The 22,580-nt window shown below is 42.7% G+C and overlaps 1 protein-coding gene across 1 annotated transcript in view; it reads right to left on the reverse strand.

The window, feature by feature from the left end:
- The window catches only part of LOC115132517 (copine-9-like), a 94,586-nt gene extending 75,518 nt beyond the window's left edge, over positions 1-19,068 (reverse strand). Inside the window, exons 1-2 of the mRNA XM_065020896.1 lie at positions 18,786-19,068; positions 16,591-16,631 (exon numbers count right to left, since the gene is read on the reverse strand). Coding sequence (XP_064876968.1) covers positions 16,591-16,631; positions 18,786-18,865 — 121 coding nt within the window. The 5' untranslated portion in view covers positions 18,866-19,068. The remainder of the gene's footprint in view (positions 1-16,590; positions 16,632-18,785) is intronic.
- Positions 19,069-22,580: the final 3,512 nt, after the last annotated feature.

The following is a 22,580-nucleotide window of genomic DNA, read 5'->3' on the forward strand; positions in this document are numbered from 1 at the left end:
CAGATCAATGTGGAGCTAGGAGTACCAGTCCCAGATCAATGTGGAGCTGTATACAGGGAGTACCAGTCCCAGATCAATGTGGAGCTGTATACAGGGAGTACTAGTCCCAGATCAATGTGGAGCTATATACAGGGAGTACTAGTCCCAGATCAATGTGGAGCTATATACAGGGAGTACCAGTCCCAGATCAATGTGGAGCTATATACAGGGAGTACTAGTCCCAGATCAATGTGGAGCTATATACAGGGAGTACCAGTCCCAGATCAATGTGGAGCTGTATACAGGGAGTACCAGTCCCAGATCAATGTGGAGCTGTATACAGGGAGTACTAGTCCCAGATCAATGTGGAGCTATATACAGGGAGTACTAGTCCCAGATCAATGTGGAGCTATATACAGGGAGTACCAGTCCCAGATCAATGTGGAGCTATATACAGGGAGTACCAGTACCAGATCAATGTGGAGCTATATACAGGGAGTACTAGTCCCAGATCAATGTGGAGCTATATACAGGGAGTACTAGTCCCAGATCAATGTGGAGCTATATACAGGGAGTACTAGTCCCAGATCAATGTGGAGCTATATACAGGGAGTACTAGTCCCAGATCAATGTGGAGCTATATCCAGGGAGTACTAGTCCCAGATCAATGTGGAGCTATATACAGGGACTACTAGTCCCAGATCAATGTGGAGCTATATCCAGGGAGTACTAGTCCCAGATCAATGTGGAGCTATATACAGGGAGTACTAGTCCCAGATCAATGTGGAGCTATATCCAGGAGTACTAGTCCCAGATCAATGTGAGCTATATACAGGGAGTACTAGTCCCAGATCAATGTGGAGCTATATACAGGAGTACTAGTCCCAGATCAATGTGGAGCTATATACAGGGAGTACTAGTCCCAGATCAATGTGGAGCTATATACAGGGAGTACTAGTCCCAGATCAATGTGGAGCTATATACAGGGAGTACTAGTCCCAGATCAATGTGGAGCTATATACAGGAGTACTAGTCCCAGATCAATGTGGAGCTATATACAGGGAGTACTAGTCCCAGATCAATGTGGAGCTATATACAGGAGTACCAGTACCAGATCAATGTGGAGCTATATCCAGGGAGTACTAGTCCCAGATCAATGTGGAGCTATATACAGGGAGTACCAGTCCCAGATCAATGTGGAGCTATATACAGGGAGTACTAGTCCCAGATCAATGTGGAGCTATATACAGGAGTACCAGTACCAGATCAATGTGGAGCTATATACAGGGAGTACTAGTCCCAGATCAATGTGGAGCTATATACAGGGAGTACTAGTCCCAGGTCAATGTGGAGCTATATACAGGGAGTACTAGTCCCAGATCAATGTGGAGCTATATACAGGAGTACTAGTCCCAGATCAATGTGGAGCTATATACAGGAGTACTAGTCCCAGATCAATGTGGAGCTATATACAGGGAGTACTAGTCCCAGATCAATGTGGAGCTATATACAGGAGTACTAGTCCCAGATCAATGTGGAGCTATATACAGGGAGTACCAGTACCAGATCAATGTGGAGCTATATCCAGGGGAGTACTAGTCCCAGATCAATGTGGAGCTATATACAGGAGTACCAGTCCCAGATCAATGTGGAGCTATATACAGGAGTACTAGTCCCAGATCAATGTGGAGCTATATACAGGAGTACTAGTCCCAGATCAATGTGGAGCTATATACAGGGAGTACCAGTACCAGATCAATGTGGAGCTATATACAGGGAGTACTAGTCCCAGATCAATGTGGAGCTATATACAGGGAGTACTAGTCCCAGATCAATGTGGAGCTATATACAGGAGTACTAGTCCCAGATCAATGTGGAGCTATATACAGGGAGTACTAGTCCCAGATCAATGTGGAGCTATATACAGGGAGTACTAGTCCCAGATCAATGTGGAGCTGTATACAGGGAGTACTAGTCCCAGATCAATGTGGAGCTGTATACAGGGAGTACTAGTCCCAGATCAATGTGGAGCTGTATACAGGGAGTACTAGTCCCAGATCAATGTGGAGCTATATACAGGAGTACTAGTCCCAGATCAATGTGGAGCTATATACAGGAGTACCAGTCCCAGATCAATGTGGAGCTGTATACAGGGAGTACCAGTCCCAGATCAATGTGGAGCTGTATACAGGGAGTACTAGTCCCAGATCAATGTGGAGCTATATACAGGGAGTACCAGTCCCAGATCAATGTGGAGCTATATACAGGGAGTACCAGTACCAGATCAATGTGGAGCTATATACAGGGAGTACTAGTCCCAGATCAATGTGGAGCTATATACAGGGAGTACTAGTCCCAGATCAATGTGGAGCTATATACAGGGAGTACTAGTCCCAGATCAATGTGGAGCTATATACAGGGAGTACTAGTCCCAGATCAATGTGGAGCTATATCCAGGGAGTACTAGTCCCAGATCAATGTGGAGCTATATACAGGGACTACTAGTCCCAGATCAATGTGGAGCTATATCCAGGGAGTACTAGTCCCAGATCAATGTGGAGCTATATCCAGGGAGTACTAGTCCCAGATCAATGTGGAGCTATATACAGGGAGTACCAGTACCAGATCAATGTGGAGCTATATACAGGGAGTACTAGTCCCAGATCAATGTGGAGCTATATACAGGGAGTACTAGTCCCAGGTCAATGTGGAGCTATATACAGGGAGTACTAGTCCCAGATCAATGTGGAGCTATATACAGGGAGTACTAGTCCCAGATCAATGTGAGCTATATACAGGAGTACTAGTCCCAGATCAATGTGGAGCTATATACAGGGAGTACTAGTCCCAGATCAATGTGGAGCTATATACAGGAGTACTAGTCCCAGATCAATGTGGAGCTATATACAGGGAGTACCAGTACCAGATCAATGTGGAGCTATATACAGGAGTACAGTCCCAGATCAATGTGGAGCTATATACAGGGAGTACTAGTCCCAGATCAATGTGGAGCTATATACAGGGAGTACTAGTCCCAGATCAATGTGGAGCTATATACAGGAGTACTAGTCCCAGATCAATGTGGAGCTATATACAGGGAGTACTAGTCCCAGATCAATGTGGAGCTATATACAGGGAGTACTAGTCCCAGATCAATGTGGAGCTATATACAGGGAGTACTAGTCCCAGATCAATGTGGAGCTATATACAGGGAGTACCAGTCCCAGATCAATGTGGAGCTATATACAGGGAGTACCAGATCAGTGGAGCTATATACCAGTCCCAGATCAATGTGGAGCTATATACAGGAGTACTAGTCCCAGATCAATGTGGAGCTATATACAGGGAGTACTAGTCCCAGATCAATGTGGAGCTATATACAGGGAGTACTAGTCCCAGATCAATGTGGAGCTATATACAGGGAGTACTAGTCCCAGATCAATGTGGAGCTATATACAGGGAGTACTAGTCCCAGATCAATGTGGAGCTATATACAGGGAGTACCAGTACCAGATCAATGTGGAGCTATATCCAGGGAGTACTAGTCCCAGATCAATGTGGAGCTATATACAGGGAGTACCAGTCCCAGATCAATGTGGAGCTATATACAGGGAGTACTAGTCCCAGATCAATGTGGAGCTATATACAGGGAGTACTAGTCCCAGATCAATGTGGAGCTATATACAGGGAGTACCAGTACCAGATCAATGTGGAGCTATATACAGGGAGTACTAGTCCCAGATCAATGTGGAGCTATATACAGGAGTACTAGTCCCAGATCAATGTGGAGCTATATACAGGGAGTACTAGTCCCAGATCAATGTGGAGGGAGTACTAGTCCCATACAGGGAGTACTAGTCCCAGATCAATGTGGAGCTATATACAGGAGTACTAGTCCCAGATCAATGTGGAGCTGTATACAGGGAGTACTAGTCCCAGATCAATGTGGAGCTGTATACAGGGAGTACTAGTCCCAGATCAATGTGGAGCTATATACAGGGAGTACTAGTCCCAGATCAATGTGGAGCTATATACAGGAGTACTAGTCCCAGATCAATGTGGAGCTATATACAGGAGTACCAGTCCCAGATCAATGTGGAGCTGTATACAGGGAGTACCAGTCCCAGATCAATGTGGAGCTATATACAGGGAGTACTAGTCCCAGATCAATGTGGAGCTATATACAGGGAGTACCAGTCCCAGATCAATGTGGAGCTATATACAGGAGTACCAGTCCCAGATCAATGTGGAGCTATATACAGGAGTACTAGTCCCAGATCAATGTGGAGCTATATACAGGGAGTACTAGTCCCAGATCAATGTGGAGCTATATCCAGGGAGTACTAGTCCCAGATCAATGTGGAGCTATATACAGGGACTACTAGTCCCAGATCAATGTGGAGCTATATCATATACAGGGAGTAGATCAATGTGGAGCTATATACAGGAGTACTAGTCCCAGATCAATGTGGAGCTATATCCAGGAGTACTAGTCCCAGATCAATGTGGAGCTATATACAGGAGTACTAGTCCCAGATCAATGTGGAGCTATATACAGGGAGTACTAGTCCCAGATCAATGTGGAGCTATATACAGGAGTACTAGTCCCAGAGAGTCAATGTGTGAGCTATATACAGGAGTACAGTCCCAGATCAATGTGGAGCTATATACAGGGAGTACTAGTGGAGCTATATACCAGATCAATGTGGAGCTATATACAGGAGTACTAGTCCCAGATCAATGTGGAGCTATATACAGGAGTACTAGTCCCAGATCAATGTGGAGCTATATACAGGGAGTACTAGTCCCAGATCAATGTGGAGCTATATACAGGGAGTACTAGTCCCAGATCAATGTGGAGCTATATACAGGAGTACTAGTCCCAGATCAATGTGGAGCTATATACAGGGAGTACTAGTCCCAGATCAATGTGGAGCTATATACAGGGAGTACTAGTCCCAGATCAATGTGGAGCTATATACAGGGAGTACTAGTCCCAGATCAATGTGGAGCTATATACAGGGAGTACTAGTCCCAGATCAATGTGGAGCTATATACAGGGAGTACTAGTCCCAGATCAATGTGGAGCTGTATACAGGGAGTACTAGTCCCAGATCAATGTGGAGCTGTATACAGGGAGTACTAGTCCCAGATCAATGTGGAGCTATATACAGGGAGTACTAGTCCCAGATCAATGTGGAGCTATATAGTCCCAGGAGTACTAGTCCCAGATCAATGTGGAGCTATATACAGGGAGTACTAGTCCCAGATCAATGTGGAGCTATATACAGGAGTACTAGTCCCAGATCAATGTGGAGCTATATACAGGGAGTACTAGTCCCAGATCAATGTGGAGCTATAGTCCCAGATCAGGGAGCTAGTACCCCAGATCAATGTGGAGCTATATACAGGGAGTACTAGTCCCAGATCAATGTGGAGCTATATACAGGGAGTACTAGTCCCAGATCAATGTGGAGCTATATACAGGGAGTACTAGTCCCAGATCAATGTGGAGCTATATACAGGAGTACTAGTCCCAGATCAATGTGGAGCTATATACAGGGAGTACTAGTCCCAGATCAGATCAATGTGGAGCTATATACAGGGAGTACTAGTCCCAGATCAATGTGGAGCTATATACAGGGAGTACTAGTCCCAGATCAATGTGGAGCTATATACAGGGAGTACTAGTCCCAGATCAATGTGGAGCTATATACAGGGAGTACTAGTCCCAGATCAATGTGGAGCTATATACAGGAGTACTAGTCCTATATACAGGGAGTACTAGTCCCAGATCAATGTGGAGCTATATACAGGGAGTACTAGTCCCAGATCAATGTGGAGCTATATACAGGGAGTACCAGTACCAGATCAATGTGGAGCTATATCCAGGGAGTACTAGTCCCAGATCAATGTGGAGCTATATACAGGGAGTACCAGTCCCAGATCAATGTGGAGCTATATACAGGGAGTACTAGTCCCAGATCAATGTGGAGCTATATACAGGGAGTACTAGTCCCAGATCAATGTGGAGCTATATACAGGGAGTACCAGTACCAGATCAATGTGGAGCTATATACAGGGAGTACTAGTCCCAGATCAATGTGGAGCTATATACAGGGAGTACTAGTCCCAGATCAATGTGGAGCTATATACAGGGAGTACTAGTCCCAGATCAATGTGGAGCTATACACAGGGAGTACCAGTACCAGATCAATGTGGAGCTATATACAGGGAGTACTAGTCCCAGATCAATGTGGAGCTATACACAGGGAGTACCAGATCAATGTGGAGCTATATACAGGAGTACCAGTACCAGATCAATGTGCAGAGGTACAAGGCATTTGAGGTAGATATGTACATGAAGGCAGGGTAAAGTGACTACGCATCAGGATAGATAATAAGGTATACACTTAGGTTGGAGTCATTAAAACTCTTTTCAACCACTCCACAAATTTCTTGTTAACAAACTATAGTTTTGGCAAGATGGTTAGGACATCTACTTTGTGCATGACATTTCTCCAACAATTGTTTACAGACAGATTATTTCACTTATAATTCATTGTATCACAATTCCATTGGGTCAAAGTTTACATACAGAAAATTGAACGTGCCTTTAAACAGCTTGGAAAATTCCAGAAAATGATGCCATGGCTCTAGAAGCTTCTGATAGGCTAATTGACATCATTTGAGTCAAATGGAGGTGTACCTGTGGATGTATTTTAAGGACTACCTTCAAACTCAGTGCCTCTTTGCTTGACATCATGGGAAAATCAAAAGAAAATCAGCCAAGACCTCAGAAAACATTTTTGTAGACCTCCACAAATCTGGTTCATCTTTGGGAGCAATTTCCAAATGCCTGAAGGTACCACGTTCATCTGTACAAACAATAGTATGCAAATATAAACACCATGGGACCACGCAGCCGTCATACCGCTCAGGAAGGAGAAGCGTTCTGTCTCCTAAGAGATGAATGTACTTTGGGGCGAAAAGCGCAAATCAATCCCAGAACAACAGCAAAGGACCTTGTGAAGATGCTGGAGGAAACAGGTACAAAAGTATCTATATCCACAGTAAAACGAGTCCTATATCGACATAACCTGAAAGGCCGCTCTTCAAGGAAGAAGCCACTGCTCCAAAACCGCCATAAAAAAAGACAGACTGCAGTTTGCAAATGCACATGGGGACAAAGATCGTACTTTTTGGAGAAATGTCCTCTGGTCTGATAACGACCAGCGCAATGTTTGGAGGAAAAAGGGGGAGACTTGCAAGCCAAAGAACACCATCCCAACCGTGAAGCACGGGGGTGGCAGCATCATGTTGTGGGGGTGCTTTGCTGCAGGAGGGACTGGTGCTCTTCACAAAATAGATGACATCATGAGGCAGGACAATTATGTGGATATATTGAAGCAACATCTCAAAACATCAGTCAGGAAGTTAAAGCTTGGGTCTTCCAAATGGTCAATGACCCCAAGCATACTTCCAAAGTTGTGGCAAAACGGCTTAAGGACAACAATGTCAAGGTATTGAAGTGGCCATCACAAAGCCCTGACCTCAATCCTATAGACAATTTGAGGGCAGAACTGAAAAAGCTTGTGCGAGCAACGAGGCCTACAAACCTGACTCAGTTACACCAGCTCTGTCAAGAGGAATGAGCCAAAATGTACCTAACTTGTTGTTGGAAACTTGTGGAAGTCTTCCTGAAATGTTTGACCCAAGTTAAACAATTTCAAGGCAATGATACCAAATACTAATAGAGTGAAAGTAAACTTCTGACCCACTGGGAACGTGATGAAGGAAATCAAATCTGAAATAAATCATTCTCTCTACTATTATTCGGACATTTGACATTCTTAAAATAAAGTGGTGATCCTAACTGACCTAAGACAAGGAATTTTTACTAGCATTAAATATCAGGAATTGTGAAAAACTGAGGTGTATGTAAACTTCCGACTTCAACTGTATGAACATGAAGGCAGGGTAAAATAACTAGACATCAGGCTAGATAATAATAAGAGTAAAATAAAACAGAGTAGCAGCAGCATATGATGAGTGTAAAAGTGTGTGTGTGCGCGCGCATGTGTGTGTCATATGTGTGTGTGTGTGTGTGTGTGTGTGTGTAGTAAATGTGAATGTTTGTTGGTTTTGTATGGGACCGTCTATGTATGTATGTATGTATGTATGTATGTATGTATGTATGTATGTATGTGTGTGTGCATGGTGTCTATAAAGTCTAGTGAGTGTGCGTAGGGTCAGTGCAAGATAATTGGTACAGATGGTTTGGGTCCCATAATTGACTATTTAACGGTCTGCCTATTTAGCAGTCTTATGGCTTGGGAGTTGAAAATGTCTGAGAGCCTATGCACCAGTACGGTTTGTCAGACCTTGGCAGAGTGAACAGTCTATGACTTGGGAGTCGAAGCTGTCTCAGAGCCTGTTGGTCTGAGAGCCTATGCACCAGTACGGTTTGTCAGACCTTGGCAGAGTGAACAGTCTATGGCTTGGGGGTTGAAGCTGTCTCAGAGCCTGTTGGTCTGAGAGCCTATGCACCAGTACGGTTTGTCAGACCTTGGCAGAGTGAACAGTCTATGACTTGGGAGTCGAAGCTGTCTCAGAGCCTGTTGGTCTGAGAGCCTATGCATCAGTACGGTTTGTCAGACCTTGGCAGAGTGAACAGTCTATGGCTTGGGGGTCGAAGCTGTCTCAGAGCCTGTTGGTCTGAGAGCCTATGCACCAGTACGGTTTGTCAGACCTTGGCAGAGTGAACAGTCTATGACTTATGTGGCTGGAGTCTTTGGCGTTTTTTTGAGCCTTCCTTAAAACACTGCCTGGTATAGAGGTCCTGGATGGCAGGGAGCTCTGCCCCAGTGATGTACTGTGCCGTCCGCACCACCCTCTGTAGCGCTTTGTGGCCAAGGGCGGTGCATTTTCCATACCAAGGGTTGATCCAGCCAGTCAAGATGCAAAGAATAATCTGTCTACCCAAGTTGCCTCTGTGTTTGTAAGCATGTCAGAGGACAGTAAGTGAGATTGAGACAGACTTAGTCAAGGCAGAGCTATGAGAGCTCACAGTAATGCCCTGTAGTCTAATTCTAAAAGCTAACAGGATGTGCTGGAGCCACAGTTAGCTCCTAGCAGTGCAGCCCATTAAAATATGTAACTCTGGTCGGTCACCAAAGTAAACAGCTACTGTGCCTTGCAGAAACAGCCTTTGAACAACAGCATGGAGCGAATCATTCAAAGGAGATAAGAAGTGCTTCCTTGACCTGTGATATACCGTAGGATTCCAGAAACTAGTACTCCGTTAGATTAATCTACATTTGAGGAAAGATGAGAGAAGCCCACAGCCTGAGTAGGCTTGGACGATATATCGTTTATACCGTATAATTTAAAATGTGGTTTGCTAACTTGCCAGCTAAGTGGCTAGATGTTAAGATGAAGCTTCTTGGTTACAGAAGAGACATTCAAACACCCTCCTGGATCAAGATCCCTGTTGACTAAATTGTTTTGTGCTTCCACAAAATAGAAATAGTGCCCCCTTGTGTGCACATTCGGTAATACCGTATACGCCGGTAGGTACAGAAACGGTATGAACATCTGGACATCGCCCAACCCTTAACCTAACTCCCAGCAGCAGATTGATTGTTTGCTTTATGGAAGGTGACTAGGAGAGGACAGCCCATCTGGTGGGATACAGCAGAGCCAAATCCAAAGGAGCTGCATGCCAACTTTTCTCCTTTGGCTTCAGGATCAGGTAACCAGGTGAACAGAACTTCAATTCAATCAGCCTTACTATTGAATCCATTATGCTGAGTGCTGAGGTAGCCAATAAAAAATAAAAAAGTTCACAATTCTATCTATTGTACAACAGAGCTTATTGTCGTGTATAAAATAGGTTGGCAAAGTAATACAAAAATACATGCAGACATGCAGACTTCCTATTAGATCTGAAAAGACACCCATCACAAGTCTAGCTGACAGTGCATTACATTCGGCTGACAGTGCATTACATTAGGCTGACAGTGCATTACATTCGGCTGGACAGTGCATTACATTAGGCTGGACAGTGCATTACATTAGGCTGACAGTGCATTACATTAGGCTGGACAGTGCATTACATTAGGCTGGACAGTGCATTACATTAGGCTGACAGTGCATTACATTAGGCTGACAGTGCATTACATTAGGCTGACAGTGCATTACATTCCTGTCTAAAATGCATGCAAAAGGGCAAAATACCAGACAATATTCTTCACACTGTTAATTTATCAGAGTGTGAATCAAGTTGAAGTAAGCAGAGGGTACTTTTGTGGTCTATGATGAATGATCTTACATAGTCACATGGATGTTTATTACACTGTTGATTGCCATAGGGTGGGTTTTGGATTTGCCTTGCAAAAATAATCACACTGGATCAGGCCTAAAACCTCCTTGCTTGTGGGCATTGCATAAAAGCTGCTTGCTATGAGGAACACAGGAAGATGGAGTGAGGAACCAAAGAGAGGAGGAATATGTTTGCTTGGCAGACAGAGGGAGAAATGATTCACTCACAAACACATCAAGCCGGTCACGGATTGAGGGCTACACTGCAGGTTTCAGGACTCGACTGTGAGAAATCCCCCCTAAATCTCTCTCACAGCAATTTAGGAGGGAGGATAGGGTTTAGATCCCGTCTAATCTATTGGGGGGGGGGGGCTGACCCTGAATGAATCAAGTGTGGAACCCCCTAAACCCTAGCAGGGATCTGTTTTAACAAGGTCACATAGAAACCCCACCAGTCTGCACACATAGGGACAATGGCAGCTATGAGTGACACTTCTGAGTCCTTATAGTTGACACATCACAACCTTGAAACAGCGGAGACACACACTAGGGCTGACTCCATTTAGTTGACTGGTCCATTGTTTGTTCGATAGGCTGTTGGTCGACTGAGATTTCTTTAGTCGAGCAGTAGCATAAAATAAAAATTACAGTGTACAAGACCTGTCTGATGTGGCTCCTGTCTGAGTGGACTGATCCATTGTGGAGGCCTGTCTGAGTGGACTGATCCATTGTGGAGGCCTGTCTGAGTGGACTGATCCATTGTGGAGGCCTGTCTGAGTGGACTGATCCATTGTGGCTCCTGTCTGAGTGGACTGATCCCCATTGTGGCTCATGTCTGACGGGACTGATCCATTGTGGAGTCCTGTCTGAGTGGAATGATCCATTGTGGAGGCCTGTCTGAGTGGACTGATGCATTGTGGCTCCTGTCTGAATGGACTGATCCATTGTGGCTCCTGTCTGAGTGGACTGATCCATTGTGGAGGCCTGTCTGAGTGGACTGATCCATTGTGGAGGCCTGTCTGAGTGGAATTATCCATTGTGGAGGCCTGTCTGAGTGGATGATCCATTGTGGAGGCCTGTCTGAGTGGACTGATCCATTGTGGAGGCCTGTCTGAGTGGACTGATCCATTGTGGAGGCCTGTCTGAGTGGACTGATCCATTGTGGAGGCCTGTCTGAGTGGACTGATCCATTGTGGAGGCCTGTCTGAGTGGACTGATCCATTGTGGAGGCCTGTCTGAGTGGACTGATCCATTGTGGAGGCCTGTCTGAGTGGACTGATCCATTGTGGAGGCTGTGGGTATGGCACACCCCATCAGTCTAAGACATGTGCTACTGAAATTGTATATGGTTATATTACGTAAACAAACACTAAAAAATAATATAATTTTATAACAAATGCGCAACTGAGAAGATACATCCACGTCAATATCCCAGGTCAAGGCATTGTGTTGGAAATGGACTGGGAGTATAGACGGATATCTTGGTCTACAGTCAATGTCAGTTCTTATAAACCTGTTAGATAACATGTGTTGTAAAGGACCAGTAAAATAACCAGTACCCCAACTTCTTTTATATCATAAACCACATTGTTGATGGCAGTAATGTTGTGTGTCACCTGTTAGGTAGTTCTGAGTGTAGTATGCATATATACGGCTGCCAATGAGATGGTGGCTTAGGTGGCTAGAAAGGGTACATTTTAGCTGTGTCATGATTCTAAAAGAGAGGAGAAATTCTTCCTTAAAAGGGCCATGGTAAACAATGATTAATGATAGTCAGTGTGGGTGAAATTGCAGCTTTTATATTAATCTGCTGGGGAGACCTATACAACTCCTATTAAAATATGACCTTTTTGAAAAGCTCCTTGAGTGGCTTAATAAGATTTAATAAACGAACGTACAACATTAGGATCTTAATTACACCCACGGCAGGGACTGGCGTTTCCAAGCCTCAATCAGGGAGTATAACTTAATGGATGGAATAATAGGTTTGTGGTAGGTATTAGACCTGCTTAAATTACTTTTCGGGGAATGATCTCAGCAGGGAAGCAGTCCTTGAGTACCTTCCTTTCTAAAATAGACTGAGAAGGTTATGCACATCGAAGGAAATAGTTTTTTTCCACACTGCCTACAATTCTCTCTTATCCAGAGCGACTTACAGTACAAATTACAGTTACATGCCTTGCTCAAGGTCACATTGACAGATTAGTTAACTAATCGGTTCGGGGATTTAAACCAACGGCCGTTCGGTTATTGGCCCAATGTTCTTAAGCGCTAACTACTTCATATTGAGGAGTCTGGTGGTTCTGCATCGGTGTGGGAGTTCAACTACTTGAGTCATATAGATCAGCTATTGTAAGCTATGGAAAGCAATTGTCTCATTCTGACCAATTTACTATTATGCAAAATGAGACTGACGTTTAACTATTTTGGAGAGAGATTAAAGCATTATAATTTTTTACATTTAGTAGACACTCTTATCTACAGCAACTTACAGTAATGAGTACATACATTTTTGTACTAGTCCCCCATTGGAATCGAACCCACAACTCTAGAGTTGCAAGCAACATGCTCTACCAACTGAGCCACACAAGGACCTCCAAACGGCAAAGAAGTGCAGTATACAGAACAGTGAAGTGCTCTAAAACAAAGGACATATCTCATACATCACATTATGTATATCGCATGCCAAGCAAAGAGATTATGCTCGGAACTCAAATTTTATTTTCAGGATCCAACTCTAAGAAGCAATCACAATATGGAATGGATTTCAGTGAGAGGAATTTGTGAGAGCAGTTTTCATCTCCTCAAGGGTAGTCCATGCTTGGGTTAAAGGTCACACATGCCTAGAATATATTTAGGTTAGCCTGGATCATACGGATATAAAGAGTGACTATGAGTCAATGGGAAACGTCCTCTCCACCAAACCCCTAGTTAAGTTAATCAACCTCCATACAAATTCATGAGCATCTTGGTGGAATTCATACAACACTTTGACAGCACTGTCCATGACAGACTAAAGTCCATGACAAAAAAAAGGCCATGGCCAATAACATACTGTATTCTGAATAACTGAAACAGTTTCTGGTTTCTAAAATAGATTCTTGAACACTAGGCCTGTCCCCGGCAAAAAAAAAATCCTAACTAGTCCCTCAGTCCCTGCCGATGAAAAACATCTGCACAGGCCTCCCGAGTGGCGCAGCAGTCTAAAGTACTGCATCGCAATGCTAGAGGATACACTACAGACGCAGGTTTGATCCCAGGCTGTGTCGCAGCTGGCCATGACCGGGAGACCCATGAGGCGGCACACAACTTGCCCAGCATCGTCCAGGTTAGGGGAGGGTTTGGCCGGCAAGGATGTCCTTGTACCATCGCGCTCTAGTGACTCATTGTGGTTGCTGGGCACACGCACGCTGACTTCAGTCACCAAATATATGGTGTTTCTTCTGACACATTGGTGTGCGTGGCCTCCGGGTTAAGTGAGCAGTGTGTCAAGAAGCAGTGCGGCTTGGCAGGGTCGTGTTTCGGAGGATGCATGGATCTCTGCCTCTCCTAAGTCCGTACAGGTGTTTCAGCGTTAGTCTTGTCCTAACTACCAATTGGACATCAGGAAATTGGAGAGAAAATAAAATACAAATATTTGTCACCTGTAATAAAACTATGGTAGACGGCATCAAGAGAGTAGTGGCTTCTGCATTCTGGTAAATGGTGTCAACATAATTAAGAACTGTCAGGTACCCTTCCCCAGATCTGTGCCTCAGCATAATCCTGTCTTGGAGCTCTACGGACAATTTCTTCAACCTCATGGAATTTGCTCTGACATGCACTGTCAACTGTGGGACCTTATATAGATAGGTGTGTGCCTTTCCAAATCATGTCCAGTCAATTGAATTTACCACAAGTGACTCCAATTAAGTTATAGAAACATTTCATTTCAACATGATCAATGGAAACAAGATGCATCTGAGCTCAATTACAAGTCTCATAGCAAAGGGTCTGAATACTTAAGTAAATAAGATATTTATGTGGTTTTTTTTATACATTTGCAAAAATTTCCCAATTTTTTTGTTTTGCTTTGTCATTATGGGGTGTTGCGTGTAGATTGCTGAGGAAATGTTTTATTTAATCCATTTTAGAAAAGGGCTGCAAACGTAACAAAACGTCAAGAGGTCTGAATACTTTCCCAATGCACTGTAGATATGCTACTGCTCGACTAAAAGAAAACTTGATCGATCAACAGCCTGTTGACCAAACAATCGACCAGTCGAATAATTGGGGTCAGCCAAAAATTAACATCAAATTTAAATAGCATAACACACACACAACATAAAACACTTAGACACACATGGGTAATTGCACAGGTACATAGACAAAGCACAATGTAATTCAATCATGGACACACACACAGGCAACAATCTATTTAACTTCTCATAGCAAAGAGAGCCCAGGCAAAGAATTGGTACAAGAACAAAGTTCTATTACTATGAGTTCAGAGCATATTCTTCTATTTACACAAAGCATGCACACAAACACACATGCACACAAACACAAAGCAAGTGTAATCTATGTGATTGGTTAGTTGATAGCACAAACTAGAAGAGGAAAAACATCCATATCACATTTCACATTCTCAACTAGTTGGAGATTAGGCAGAGCACCTGCACCAGCGGCCTAAATCAATTAAGGACCACTAAACTCATAATCAAAGACCCCAATCTCTGAGTACCTTGGCGGGGCTGTTCCTGTTGCTAATGTGCACCTTCATCAGAGCCCAATGGTGTCTCTGATTCTGTGGGATTGCTGTGGTGACATCCAGCTCCATGAGCCCTGTCATGTCAGCTCAAAGCCATCACCCTGTTCTGACCCCAACCTGACAGACTGTTGACCAATATATAGCAACGTTCACCAAGCAACACTAGAGCAGGAATAATTTCTGCATTGTATCAAGCATTTGAAGAACGGAACAAAATATAGGCCAAGTAGAGGGTTATTTCATTCCTGAGTTCCAAAGTGACCTGTACAGTTTATAAGTCGAGTCGAACAGGAGTAAAAACAAATGTTTAAACATGAAATAGATCACAGCCATGTAATTATAGAGTTGGGCCAACTTGTAGAATATTGTTCTAATTTTAGACATTTAGTTACATAGCATTGTTTAAATATCCCCCATGTAATGTTAGTGGAGCTAACATGGCTGCCATAGAATGTTGTAGTGTCATGTAAATCCATCATAATGCAGAAACACCAATGTCCTAACCAGAATAATTGTAATTCAATAGGATCGCTATGGTCCCAACTCTCTAAATACATGGCTCTTGATCAGATCAGAAACTCTTCAGTCAAACAGATAACACTGCAACTGTGGTTGTGTTTCTGAGACCAAATCTTTGAGTCAAGCAGAAACTATGAAAAACTGAGATGTAGGGAACAGATAAGGTAATGTCGGTCCCTCTCCTTGTTCGTTCGGGCGGTGTTTGGCGGTCGACGTCACCGACCTTCTAGCCATCACAGATCCATTTTCATTTTCCATTAGTTTTGTCTTGTCTTCCTTCACACCTGGTTCCAACCCCATCAATAACATGTTGTGTGTTTAACCCTCTGTTTCCCCTCATGTCCTGGTCGGAGATTGTTTGATTGTATGTTTTGTGTTTTATGTGTTGATGGGCAACAGGTTTTGTACTCACTTTTTTATTATTTTGTCAATTGGGTTTTGGAGTTTGTGAAGCACTGATTAAACAACTCCGTTTATACCAAGTTCGATTCTCCTGCGCCTGACTTCCCTGCCACCAACACACAACCCATTACAGTTAACCTATCTGACTTTGAAGACCAACAGATAGGAGTAAATGATGAGTAATACTGATGTTAAAACTGACTATGAACCTGTGACGTGTAATCTCTGTAATTTTTCCAATGTCATATTTCAAATCTCAGAAATGACGTGTGTAACCATTCGAATAGCAAGATGTTCTCCGCTCCTCAATCTTCAATCAGCTGTTTCAAATGGTTATGATGAGAGTTTTATTTTCATGACAGGCTTCATCTATAACTGTTGGTTACACAGTTACACAGAAATACAGTAACTGTACAAGCCCTGTATCTGGATAAAACAAACGGCTTTATAAAAGAATGTGCTTAATGGAATGTTCATAACATCCAGTCCCTGAACTAACTCTGAACAAAACCAAATCAATTTACTTGAGTATATTCTGGAAAGATAGAACATACGCATGGAATTCCACACATTCTTATCAACATTCATTCAAAAAGATGAAGGAGAAGGACACATACCAGGATCAGACTTGGAGAATGTGTCCACATGCAGAAGATCCCTATGGAAATACCATACAGGGGAAAGAGAGGAGGGGGGGAAATAATTATTCAATCAGACATTTCTTTCTCATAAAATCTATTCAATGTCACTGCAGCATCCACTTGAACATTTTTCTATGAAGTCTTTGTTTGCTTGTTAGTACATCATTTCTCATGGAAAACACCTTGACATTAAACACCTTTCCTCCGCAGATGAGGACAGCCTCCTGGGACAATTTCTATATAGTCGGTATTTGAGTGACTGCCATTGGGTTCATGGTTCATATTATATAAAAGGGGGAAACAACTATTCCCCATGAAAGAAATGACAAAGACACGGGGTCTCTGTTGAGCTCTGGACCAGTGAGCTAAGGTACATTTGCCCCACAGCTGGTATGTTTTCCAAAGGTCTTCCTTTTAGGTTGGCAGTTTGCCAGGTGCAAAAAACACATAAAGGAAATGGGTTGTTGAGAGGCAGACAAATTAAATCAATGCTGTGCCTGATTGTGTATTCTCCTAGCAATGTTCTATTAGATATGATAAGAGGAGACGTTGCAGATGTGTCTCACAGAGAACGATCCTCTTGTTTCTAAGCATGGAGGAAATCCTCAATTAAAGCTTAGTAATCTCCTAGGAGGCACCAGCAGCCGATCCATTCATTATTCAGGGTCAGGGAGGATTATTGTTTGGTGCCAGTGGTGGCTGGGGTTGTGACCATGGGTTTCTGACCATCAGAGACATTATTCTTTTTAGGACAGACGACACAAAGACCACTCAGCCAATAGTGTATAATCGCACAGCATATGTTCTTAATTCGCTCTCCAACAGAGAAACGGACAGCCACCACAATCCCAGATCCACATTCTCAATCTTGATCAACAAATGTGAGACTTGAAATACTACCACAGTATGACATTCTCTGTCTGTATTAGATATGAGGAATGTAACCTGGCCAGTAGGATGAGTTGCTACAGGTTAGTGACAGAGGTCTCAGGGACCATTGAACAGCCTGAAGGGACAATACAGTATAGATACCTGCTAACAGTCTACATCTCTTTTTCATGTAGGATATAGACTTACTTGACAGTTCATGAACACATGTCACTGGTCAAAGTGTTAGAGGCCCCTTGTAAACTCAAGTGAGTTTGTCAGATGCCTTGTGAAACCTCTATATGTGCTGTTGGTTTTGTACAGTAGTACCGTAGGTTACGCAACGTCAACATTTATCTGTCTCAGTGTGATTCGCCACTGACCTTTCCGGGAAATAACATGTCTGAAAACAAACACGTACTACTGTGGAAAACACTGGAACGGCTGAGACCTAGAGAGCTGAACATTTTTCACATTTTGTCTCCCAAAAACAGTTAGTCCATTTGTTTCCTGAGCTATAACATACGGTACTTACCGGTATAGATCATATTGGACCTGCCGTTGTATGAATTGATTTCTAAATCGATTGTTAAATAACCCACAGATTTTCAGATTATATACAGTGCCAGGGCATTTATGCACACTGCAAACTGATGTGATTAAACATTTTACTGTGAAAAGGATGCCAAGGGGGCAACAACAGGCAAGAGATGCTATTGCGGGCCGCGTGCAGAGGTACGTAGAGGAGCTTGCTTATTATTGAACTATTGTATTTAGAGGATATAATGGCAGACATGTTCATGAAGACAATTAGGTGCAAAATGTGGGTATATACATTCCACACATGTAGAGTAGCCAAGCTCTATTGTATTTATGGTTTTAGGCTATACCTGCTTGAGGTGATTAAACAATGGCCACACCACAACATTATCCAGTCTTGGTGCCTGGCACCTCTATCACTGCCTACACAGGGCTGATGTACAGTCAGTCACATCTTGGTACACATTCGAAGGTGTATCAGGAAAGAGGTTAATAAGTATGCAAGAGGTGAAACAATAGTTTTATCATACTTCTTCTGGATGCTTGAGATTCTAAAAATGTTGACTAAATTAAAAGCGATATCTAACTTGGTATGCAAACTAAAGTAACTTGTTAAACACAGAAAATGTGCTCTAAATAATGATAATCAAATATTAGCACACATCTCATCTGCATGTTGTGAAATAATTTCAATACAAGCCCTTTCACTTTATAGAAGACATCGTCCTGTAATTTTACATTTCATCATACATTCATGACCTTACCTGCATGACACGGTAACTTCTATTTTAGTAGCAGGAACGATGTTGTTCAGCGGATCGAACTCCCCTATTGATGCCATCATCGCGACTCTGAAGTTTATCTCTTTAAATTTGCACGTGTCAAGCTATTCTGGTGAAATATCTCAAGAATACTACAGACCACAAGTTATCGGTAGAGACATATCTGTCTTCATTGAGTTTTGGAAAGAAGCGCGTCGTAGATTAAAGACATTGCATTGGAGAGAAAAGCCATTTATCCTTTACGCCACCGTGTAGCTTAGAGGAGGACTGAAGCGCGTGCCTCTCGGTACGGATGGATTCCCCTCAATTTATATTCCTCCAGTGCTTTCGACAGGTGGTGTTAGAAGCACGGTATGCACTTTTGCTGAAGATATTTCTTTGGAAAATATTGTATTTGTTTCTTTCGCTGATATCATTTCAACCTTGAATGCGTTTGTTTATTTGATATATTTATTGTTTCACACATTTTAAAATTATTGCGTTGATTGACACGAACAGACAGTCGTCATTGTATCCTGTATAATTAAGCAACAAAGGCATTTTCAAATGTTGGTTATTTTTGTCCTGGATACAGAACTAAAATAAGTCTAATTCTGAAACACATTTGTTCATCTGAGAATTTATTATTTAGTAGCTTGAATTATTTATAATTTCCTTCTACCAAAACAGGCCACCTAGTCTGTGTTTATACAGGCAAGCCCGGTACTGATCTTATTCCCACTAATTGGTCTTTTGACCAATCACATCAGATCTTTTCACTTGAGATCCTTTACAGAGCTGATCTGGTTGGTCAAAAGACCAACTAGTGAAAGAAAAAAATCTGAATTGGGCTGCCTGTGTAAATGTAGCCCCAGTAATGCAGACTGTGCGTTTTCCCACTGGGCACACACTGGTTGAATCAATGTTGTTTCCACGTCATTTCAATTAAATGAGGTTGAACCAACGTGAAATAGACGTTGAATGGATGTCGGTGCCCAGTGGGTTGTTTGTATAGGGTTAGTGTTCACTCACGGCCATATCTCCATGTTACAGTGTGTGTTTACCGAAGACAGACAGAAGACACACGAAAGACAGAGGTGATTGACTACCTGTGCTAATTAGCTATCTAGCATGCTCCAAACACCTGTTAAAACAGTCTACAGTAAATGTTTATTTTGCATTTGTGAAATTATTTTGATGTGATATGAAAGTATGTTTCTAGAACCATGTCACAATTGAGAATCGATTTGCGTTTAGATGGAGTATTTGGCTGTTTTGACTCCCAGAGCCAGTCTAACTCTGAAAATAACATCCCACTGGGCACACACTGGTTGAATCAATGTTGTTTCCACATCATTTCAACAAATTTGAGTAGAACCAACGTGGAATAGACGTTGAATTGACGTCTGTGCCCAGTGGGATATAAAGTCATTGGACCTTGTGGATGAACAGAAGGCTTGCCTACATTCCCTAAGAGTACATTCTGGGGCTAAGGCAACCTAGTCTCAGAGGTAGTTAGAGTTATGGATCACAGTGGAATTTACTATGATCATGTTTGCCTTTTTTCTGCTTACACCAAATTCTTGATATACAAATACATAAACATGTAAGACGGTTTAATTGAATCCAGACACTTTTTTGAAAGTAGGTTGTTTTGATAATCGGGTAAGATTGCCTCAGGGACAGCAAACCTTTAGAATGGAAACCCACCCGACTTGGGGTCCATTATAAGTACTGACACTGGGAGGGGATGGATCTTCAACTGAGAGAGGCAGAGAGAAGGCCCAGTTGTGTGTGTTCTGTTCTTACCACATCCTTTGCCCAAATGGAACCCAAAAGGGAAGGTTTGAGGATTAAGATAAAGGGTAAGTTTTTTTAACCTTTTATTTAACTTGGCAAGTCCGTTAACAACAAATTCTTATTTTCAATGATGGCCTTGGAACAGTGTGTTAACTGCCTTGTTCAGGGGCAGAACAACAGGTTTGACCTTGGCAGTTCAGGGATTTGATCTCACAAACTATTGATTACTAGTCCAATGCTCTAACCACTAGGCTACCTGCCACCCCAGGTAAATGGGTTTGAGAATGAAGGTAAAGGGAAGGTTTGAGGATGAAAATAAATGGTAAGTCTCAGGATCATTTTTTTAACTAGGAAAGTTGTTTAAGAACAAATTCTTATTTACAATGACGGACCAGTGGGTTTTCTGCCTTGTTCAGGGGCAGAACGACAGATTTTTATCTGTGTCAGCTCGGGCAGTCAATCCAACAACTCTTTTGGTTACTGGCCCAACACTCTAACCACTAGGCTACCTGCCACCCCAAAGATAAAAGGAAGGTTTGAGGATGAAAATAAAGTTTTCCAGAAGCACTGGCTACAGTAGGGTGGAAAAACGAATCACATCCATCATTAGAGATGATGCGTTTCCCTGTATGAGTTATTTATTTTTGAAGTAGCCGAGTGTTCAAACAAGGAACACGAAAACAATTTAGTTCTCACTTAATCAATTACAGAGAGGTGTAGTGAGCAGTGTTGTTGAGATGATTCACTGCTACAAGCAATCAGACAGACATAATCAATTACAGAGAGGTGTAGTGAGCAGTGTTGTTGAGATGATTCACTGCTACAAGCAATCAGACAGACATAATCAATTACAGAGAGGTGTAGTGAGCAGTGTTGTTGAGATGATTCACTGCTACAAGCAATCAGACAGACATAATCAATTACAGAGAGGTGTAGTGAGCAGTGTTGTTGAGATGATTCACTGCTACAAGCAATCAGACAGACATAATCAATTACAGAGAGGTGTAGTGAGCAGTGTTGTTGAGATGATTCACTGCTACAAGCAATCAGACAGACATAATCAATTACAGAGAGGTGTAGTGAGCAGTGTTGTTGAGATGATTCACTGCTACAAGCAATCAGACAGACATAATCAATTAGACTTCACTAAAATAGTCAAATACGAGACGGAAGATAAACCTCTGACCACCCGGACCCATTTAATGACATACACAAACAAGATGACATATTGTTGTTTTGAATAGAATAATAATACACTCCCTCATCCTTAGTCCACTTCAGCTCTAATTGACAGTGAATGTGATGGTCTCTTTGCTACAGTCGCTGACGTGAGCAAATGAAGACGGATAGATGTTATTTATACCTGCTGGCTGTGTACACACTCAATTTGGCAGCTGATCATGCAAAAATTGTAATTCTTCACACCAAAAAAAATTAACTGAGGGAGAAAGAGAGAGGGGGAGAGAGAGAACGACAGATTACGACAGATTTTCCACTTTTCTCTTTTTTGGGAGCCTCTATATCTTGCAGGGTGACAGAATGATAAACTCTGCTTTGGCCTCACTGGCTACATCTGTCTGCTGGGAGATTTAATTGTCCTCTGGGTGGATTCCTGTTTAGTTTTTCTCTCACAGACCAAGGGCTAGCAAGGGAAGAGAGAACCCAGGCGTTAAGTTATTGTCAGTACACCTGCCAACAAAGGGCTGGTGGGGTTCTTATACCCTTGAGATGCCAGTGCACCAGCTAGTTCTTAGCCCTGACAGAGGAGGTAAACACTGTTCCACAGTGGCCTAATTCCCTATCAACACTGCAGGGAGAAAGACTATCCCTGGTCCTTATTGTCCTCATCATCCTATGCACTCTTGCAATGCAGCCGCATCCATAACAGAAGTCTTGCTGGAGTCAAATTCATACTGGCCACATGGGCAGTTGTCAGCTCAGAGAATAGCCTGGAGTTCTCATCAGTTAAAGTCACTATTCATCACGTTATATCATATA

This window comes from Oncorhynchus nerka, linkage group LG7 (assembly GCF_034236695.1).
Source record: "Oncorhynchus nerka isolate Pitt River linkage group LG7, Oner_Uvic_2.0, whole genome shotgun sequence".
NCBI classification, from domain to species: domain Eukaryota; kingdom Metazoa; phylum Chordata; class Actinopteri; order Salmoniformes; family Salmonidae; genus Oncorhynchus; species Oncorhynchus nerka.